The 8,034-nt window shown below is 47.1% G+C and overlaps 1 protein-coding gene across 1 annotated transcript in view; it reads right to left on the reverse strand.

The window, feature by feature from the left end:
- Window positions 1–8,034, reverse strand: part of phldb1b (pleckstrin homology-like domain, family B, member 1b) — a 64,701-nt gene that overhangs the window by 32,427 nt on the left and 24,240 nt on the right. The window contains exon 5 of the mRNA XM_083695531.1: window positions 5,282–6,840. Coding sequence (XP_083551657.1) covers window positions 5,282–6,840 — 1,559 coding nt within the window. The remainder of the gene's footprint in view (window positions 1–5,281; window positions 6,841–8,034) is intronic.

Below are 8,034 nucleotides of genomic sequence, written 5' to 3' on the forward strand. Positions count from 1 at the left end.
TGGGCCAGAGACTGTAGGTAGACCATCACAGCCTGGTCTCTGGTCTGACCGGGTCTACACGGCACTGACGACGACCCGCTCCCACTGAGGTCCATTACTGCCTTGGTACTGTAGTCTCTCCTTACAGTGATGCTAAGCTACCTAGGGTCATGAGTCTGGCAGGCAGGCGGGCCAGGGTGCACCGTATGTATCTGTGTAGATACCATTAACTGTGCCGCAAGGGTCTGCAGCTGCTTCCACTACTGCTGTTGTGTTCTTCAGTTCTGAGGCCTCCTCATCATGTTTGATGACAGAGATCTGATGGAGAGGAAAGCCCGCCTCAACCCTCCGGCAGTGTGTGGGGGGGGGGGCCTCAATGTGAGGGGGAGGGGCCTCAATAGGAGGGGGAGGGGTCAGAGATGAATACACGAACAGTACGTGGGATGGGACTTCCTCAAGTGGGATGTGGCTGTTGATTTAACTAACACATAGCCATGTCTACTTTAAATGACAAAATAACCTACTTTAAATGACAAAATAACCTTATTGTATCAGAAAATCTATTAGAAAATCACAGCGCAAAACCAACCCAGGGCTAGATGAAAACGAAATACTGTGTCCTGAGTCTGTATGTGTGTTTTGCATATGAGTTGTTTCAAACTACTTTGGGAGGCAGTAAAACAGAAACACATAGAGAGGTGGGGAACCCCCTCTAGTGGAGACAGTGGTGGTGTATACCGTGTGGATGTATCTGTGTTTACAGGTTTATATATTTATAGCTTTGTTTAGGGAGCATCCCTGACGCAAAACAAGTACAGAATCATCCGATAGTTAGAGCTAAAAATAGAAAATAACTCCTGCCCACTGCACTTCAAAGCACCACAGCTGAGTTCATTTTTGCAGTACACACATCCTCACAGTCATTCTCTCTGAATGAATTGCACCTGTTAAGACTGCATGACTGGGCTGTTTCTATGAATAAATGTAAGCCAAGTTTTTCTCTGCCAGCACCAGGGGTATATTTGGTGTTCTAGGTGGGTATATTTGGTGTTCTAGGTGGGTATATTTGGTGTTCTAGGTGGTCTAGGTGGGTATATTTGGTGTTCTAGGTGGGTATATTTGGTGTTCTAGGTGGTCTAGGTGGGTATATTTGGTGTTCTAGGTGGGTATATTTGGTGTTCTAGGTGGGTATATTTGGTGTTCTAGGTGGGTATATTTGGTGTTCTAGGTGGGTGGGTATATTTGGTGTTCTAGGTGGGTATATTTGGTGTTCTAGGTGGGTGGGTATATTTGTCTTGCTAATGAAAAGTGACAGATGCCAGTTATGCAAGCAGACTTCTCTCTGTCCCCTGCACAGCCCACCTTTCATGACATCATGAAACTCTCATGAAGGTCTAGAAATTGTAAATGGTCAGAAATCAATCTTGTCTCTCAAGTCGCTCTAACCAACTACATTTCCAAAATAAAACAAATGCCATTCATTTTTGTACACTCACTCAGCTGAGTAATGAATCGTACAGTACTGTACTTTTGCTAAGGGGTTATTTCCTGTGGGCCTAACCAAACATGTCTGTGTTATTAGGTCATGGAAATATGCGATGTCATCTTTAAACAACCAACCCCTCATTACAACAATGAGGTCATCTTTAGTGGACTGACCAGCAGTTTCACAGCACGTTGTCTGTCTGACAAGAGCGGGGAGCCAGTGACTGATGCCATATGCCAGCGTGTTTGCCAAGGCAGTATTTCAGGCCACCATATGGACCACAACATCTGTGGCAGTTTGGACACAAGGAATAAAACTCCTCACTGCAGAGACTCCCTTGATGTAGAACGTCCCTCTGAACTGCTGGCCAAATCACATCTACAGTACAGCACGACACACACTGTTAAATGGTTTATGTGTCACTTGCCATTTGGAGAATAACGACACACTATCAAAACTGAGGAAATTAATAATGTTTTCGAAGATGTTGTAGCAAGTATGACTGCCTTCAGGGCCATTAAATAATTTAATATCCTTGGTGAAGACATGATATAAACATTGTAGTTAGTAAACAAGGCTGTGATGTTTAAACCCTATGGTCTGTTGCCTGTGTACAGTACAGTGATAGCCCTTCCTTTTACCCAGCATGCTTCAGCCCTCAGGCGTGCAACCAATCCCCAGGGTCCGGCATCCTGAAATAACCTGGACACATAGTGCAGTCCCGTGTTGCACAACACACACACACGCACACAAACACACAGGCATGCATGCACGCACACAGGCACACACACACATGCATGCAGGCACACACGCACATGCATAAACACACGCACATGCACACGCACACACACACACACACACACACACACACACACACACACACACACACACACACAGTGCACAGCGCACCGCACACCTGGGTCGTGTTCAGGAGGGTAGAAATGCCATAACTAGAGCTGACATGATTCCTTACTCTGCACATCAGAGAGATGTATGTCTGCTCTACATAGTCTATTTCTCTCTGAACCTTCCACACACAACCTTGTGCCCCACTAGTTCAGACACAGTTCACGCTAGTGTCTTCTCTCTGGTCCACCTAACAAACACCGTTATCAGTGACAAAGATTTGAAGAGGCTGTGTATGACACAGGTTTAACCAACCATTAAGGCACCATGTTTGTTCCCCTTCATTCACAATAACGTCTTCATGTAGCATTCTGTTCCTTCCTTTGTAAGTAACAGACCTAAAAGGTAGAAACGAAAACTGAAATATCTCCATCTGAAAACCTTGGTTTTAGGGAAAGTCTTATCTGGTTGGCATATATATATATATATTTCATGAGATTCCCATTTGCTATTTGCGTTTCGTCCTGTCTCGGAACACAAAGCCAGGTTCAACGGTTGTTCAGAGGGGAATCTGTAATGACCATGTTTTCCATCTTAACTCCACCCATACAGCCAGGTAGATTCACACATTCACACAATTCAGCTGATCAGAGTGTGAGGGTTCTGTGTCCCTTGCTAAAGAAGTAGCCTACTCCTAGGTTGATCTAGTCTAGAGAATATGCTGGTAAAGTGATTGCATCGTAATCAAAGAATACCAAGACAACAAAGCTGTCAGGGGACAAACATAGCAAGTTTGCATTGGAAGCTCCATAGGAGACTAGTAAATAAAGCTGTTTTAGCCATTTTTTGAGCATGATAAAATATTTGTATTTGACTTTTTCCACATTTTGTTGTGTTACAACAAGACTTAGATTGAATAGATTTAATTTATGTTTTTTTGTCACTGTTCTACACAAAATATCCTATAATGTCAAATAGAAATTAATTTTTAGAAATGTTTGCTAATTAACTGAAAGTGAAAAGCTGAAATGTCTTGAGTCAATAAGTATTCCCTTTGCTACAACACTCCTAAAATTAGCTCAAACGCAAAAATGTCTTCAACAAGTCACTCAATAAGTTGAATTGAGTCCATCTAAATGCAAGGATAATAGTTAATGTGATTTTGGAATTAATAACTTTTGTTTTTATAGGTTCTGGTTTGCATAGGAATCAATACTTATTGACCCAAGACATTTCAGCCTTTCATTTTTAATTAATTTGTAAACATTTCTAAAACATAATTTTCACTTTAATATTCTAGGGTATTTTGTGTACATCAGTGACCCCAAAAAATCAATTAAATCTATTTTAAAGTCAGGTTATAACACAACAAAATGTGGAAAAATTCCAGGGGTTGAATACTTCATGAAAGCACTGTATATCTGAAAACTGATTTTGGAAAATAAATCTTCTAACCTGCACAGTTTTACATACTGTCTCCATTTCTGGGATGATGGGGAAAGTGAAATGCTAAATGAATATTCAATTATATTATGGTAAGAGTACAATTAGCAGCCAAATATGACTATTTTCATGTCAGTTTTGCAGCACTGAATGTTTGTTTAGGTGTCTCCAGTGACGTTCCACTTCACCAGCATATTCATTTTATTACGTCACTAGGACAGACTAGGGCTACTGGTCTGGCATTTAACGACAGGCTCCTCAAACACACACTGGCTGAGAGTGAGACAAAGACATGATTGTGAGGGTTTTGGGGTAGGAGACTTTTAATCCTAGTTTTACTGCTGTAGTGGAAGTAGCGCTGCCATTGGGCGAGCCACAGGATAGCTCAGTGTACACACAGAGGGCATGTCCCTCTCTCTATCCAACACAACAGGCCTATACAATGTATAATTGCAGGGAAACAGACAAGGGCACTGACTCGCAGAGGCACACACATATAGAAAAGCTTTTAAAGCGCATTGACTCAGTCTGTCTCGGTTCACTCTCAGTGAAGCCACAGAAGGATCCAAGGTGTCTGCCTCATGGTCTCTCCCCCCTCCCCCTCCTCAGTGAGAGGCACAACAAACAATGGAGTTGCCATGGTGACATCCGTGCCCACAGTGACTGCACATCAGCAGTTCAGACTTTCAGACAGTCCAGGTTTGAAGGTTTACGATCCTAGTAATTAGTTACTCCTCCTTTTTTCCCCTCCATCACAAATATTGCGACAGTCGGCCTTCCACTCCCTTCCTCCTAGCTTAAACAAACTGTTATCTCGTTGTGATGATGAGAGACACTGGAGGGGAGACTAAACATAGTTAGGAGATGCTTGAAGAGAAACTGTGGTTCAGCCAACACAGTGGTTCTGCCGTAAGCATGGTTTGTGTGTGTGTGTGTGTGTGTGTGTGTGTGTGTGTGTGTGTGTGTGTGTGTGCGCGCGTGCACGTGTGTGTGTGTCTGTGTGTCTGTGTGTTTGTGTGTTTGTGTGTATGTCTTGTGTCCTACAGCTTCTGTGACTTACTGATACATTGTGTGCTTAAACCATGAAGACAATCCTTTTGAATAGCTGCCAGTGGCATCAAATGAGTGTGAAATCGTCTACTCGTTTTCATTTAAGAGTAGTGTAAAAGTGTCTTTCTGTCAATGATGACTTGCTGCTGGTGTGAAAAGCTTGACCAAAATGGAAATACATCCATGACTGTATTGTTCACCAGTGTTCAATGTATACTGTATCACCATTTTTTTTTTATTATCATCTAATAAATTAATTCATTGATACATTGAACTGACTGATAAGACCTGATATAGATTATAGGCTGGTGGAGGTAAAAATCGGAGGATGTGCTCATTGTAATGCATGGAATGGAATGAGGACATGTGTTTGATACACCATTACTCATTCCATTCTATGCATTACCATGAGCCCGTCCTCCGATTTCTAGCTCCACCAACCTCCCCTGGCAGAGAGAAAGATCTGCGACCACTCACCAGCCTCTCCATCTCCTGCTCTCTGAGCCTCTCCTCTCTCTGCCGCCTGTGGTACTCCAACAACTCATCTTCATTATCGCTGATTTCCGAGATGCTGTTCTTCCTCTCCCTCATGCCAGGGTGGGGGTGCGGACCACCCCTCAGCTCCCTGGGCCCCCCCGACATCTTCCTGTGTCCACGAGGGCTGGAGAGGGGGGAGGAGCCAGGGAGGGATCCCAGACTGTACGCTGGGGAAAGGGCGTTCCCAAAACTGGGCTTCCTGTGGCCCGCGTGACCCCCACCCTCCATCACCAGTGCGGATGTGGGCGAGGGGCTGCGAGCGCGGACGCCCCTGTTGCTGAACTGATCCTCCGGAGGGGACCCGGCCTTGCGTCGGAGCCTGGGGCTCTCAGGCACAAGCTTCCCCAGACCTGAGGGGCTGTCTGGGGTTCTGAGGGTTGGGATGGTCCCTGGCAGAGCCCCCGGGAGCACCGGGACCCCTCTGCGGCCCATGGAGGGGCTAAGGGGGGGCAGCTCTCTCATGCTGTTCCCTCCCCCACCACTGAGGTCCAGGTTTCTACGGCCCAGCCTGGGGCTCTCAGGGGGCTGCAGGGAGCGGGGGTGTTGCTGGAGAGGGGACCCCCCCTGGATAATGTGGACGATGGGGTCAAGGGGAGGCTGGAAGGGCTTGGGTGGCTGGGAGAGCTGGCGGGAGGGGCTGGAGGTCCGAGAACGGTCTGCTAACCCACCCTGCTCTCTGAAGGGGCTGGCGGGCCGCTCCTGGAGGATAGTGCCAGCCTTGCTCCTGGGGCTGGATGGGGAGGAGGTTGAGGCAGACTGAGGGAACTTGTGGGTGAGTCTAGGGCTACTTGGCACTGCGCTCCGGCTGATAGGCCCAGGGTCAGCCGGGGCAACGGACAGAGAGACTGAGGGTAGTAGGTGGTGGTGAGTCTGTCTGGGACTCTCAGATCCGTCTTGGCCCAGCCCCCGGCGGCCTGGCTTGGGGCTGGGAGGGGCCTCCAGGAGAGCCTTCCTCTGGAGGCGTGGGCTCTCCTGAACCTTCTGTGCCCCCCCACCACTGCCGTAGCTGGGCAGTATGGTCCGTGGCTGGGGGATAGGGGGCTGGGTGGAGTAGTTGTAGCTGGAAGAGCGGACGGGCACAGGGGGCAGAGACGGGTCGAAGTCCAGCCCCTGGCAGCCACTGGGTGTGGGGCTGGTGTAACTACCACTGCTAGGAGAGGGGGAAGAGAGAGGTGAGAAAGGAGGGGAGTTGTTCTCATAGCTTGATCCCACAGACATAGCCCCTGGACTGGTCGGGGGAGACAGGAGATACCTCCCCCCTCCGTTAACCATTGGGGAGAGAGGGGAGTGGGGGATTGGGTGGCCGGAGGGGTTTTTGGCCTCAGAGGACGAGGAGGAAGGTTGAGGGTCTTCCATCACTAAGGAGTCCATGATATCCTGGAGGTCCTTCTCGATGGAGCTGACAATAGCACTGTGTTCAGGGCGCACTCTGTCACTGGAAGCTGGGTGTGGCTGGGCTGGCCCGGCCTGGTGGTTCCCATTGGCCAGGGTCTCCGAGTCTGAGAGGAAGAGAAGAATCAGGCCTCAGACATACAGTGCAGAACACACAGGCATAGGCATGACACAACTCAAACTTTACACTACCTGTGTAACTGGGGAGGCTGGTGGAGGGAGAAATCGGAGGACGAGCTTATTATAATGCGTGGAACGGAATAAGGAACGGTATCAAACACATGTGCGGTCGTCCTCCGACTTCTACCTCCACCAGCCTCTGCTGTTGTGTACCGACACCGGTACCCTTGTCTGAGAACAGTTTCAGACATACAGTACAGCAGCATAAACACAGCAAACATAGGTATGCATGTGTGTTTGATACCATCCTACCTCTACCAGCCTCCCCTGGTATAGACATGGCACAGATGAACCAAGAACACCTTGGTCCCATTATACCTGTGTAATAACACTGTAATTCCACTGTTGAAAAAACTGTTTACTAGCATCACAATATTAATAACACTGCAATGTATTGGTACAGCAGTGTTTTCATAGAAAATGTTGACCCTGAAGTCTCCAGCAGAAAAAGCAAATGGAAGGTACAGGCCTCGTTCTGATACTGATTGGTACCTGATTACTTTTACAAATTGTGCCTCAGTATTGTACCTGTACTGAGCACTCAGGTTCATTTCTCAAATTAACCCATAGCCACTCGAGTCAACAATGGACCTCATGCTGCAGATCACTTCTACATTTAAACCTGCTGTCCCAACTTCAATTACACCAACCAGCATGTAGAGATGCTGAGACGATGGAAGGGGGGAGGAGGGGGTGGGGAGTGAGAGATGCAGAGAGAGGAGAGGGGAAGCAAGGGAGGGAGGGAGGGAGGGAGGCAGCAGATAGACCAGTGGTTGATAAGGATCAGGGGACAATGTGCCAGTATAACCCAATTACAGTGTGGTTGAGCAGCACTGTGCAGCACAGCACAGTGCAGCACACACTGGTAATGTAATCTAAATCTCAGGCTACTGAATCTCCAAAATGTCAACGTTGATGATTATGGAACAGGAGTGGGATCTATTCTTTAAGTTTATCAACTCCAGTCCCCAGTGATGATGCTGGGCTATAACAGCAATGTGCAATCTATGGTGGGTCCTCAGGACCAGAGTTAAGAAACAACTCTATAGTATTAGATATAGTATATAGACTTTACAGAGGCAATAATAAACACATTGTAACTGAAATATGTTTTAAAAAAT

This window comes from Argentina silus (genome assembly GCF_951799395.1).
Source record: "Argentina silus genome assembly, chromosome: X".
NCBI classification, from domain to species: domain Eukaryota; kingdom Metazoa; phylum Chordata; class Actinopteri; order Argentiniformes; family Argentinidae; genus Argentina; species Argentina silus.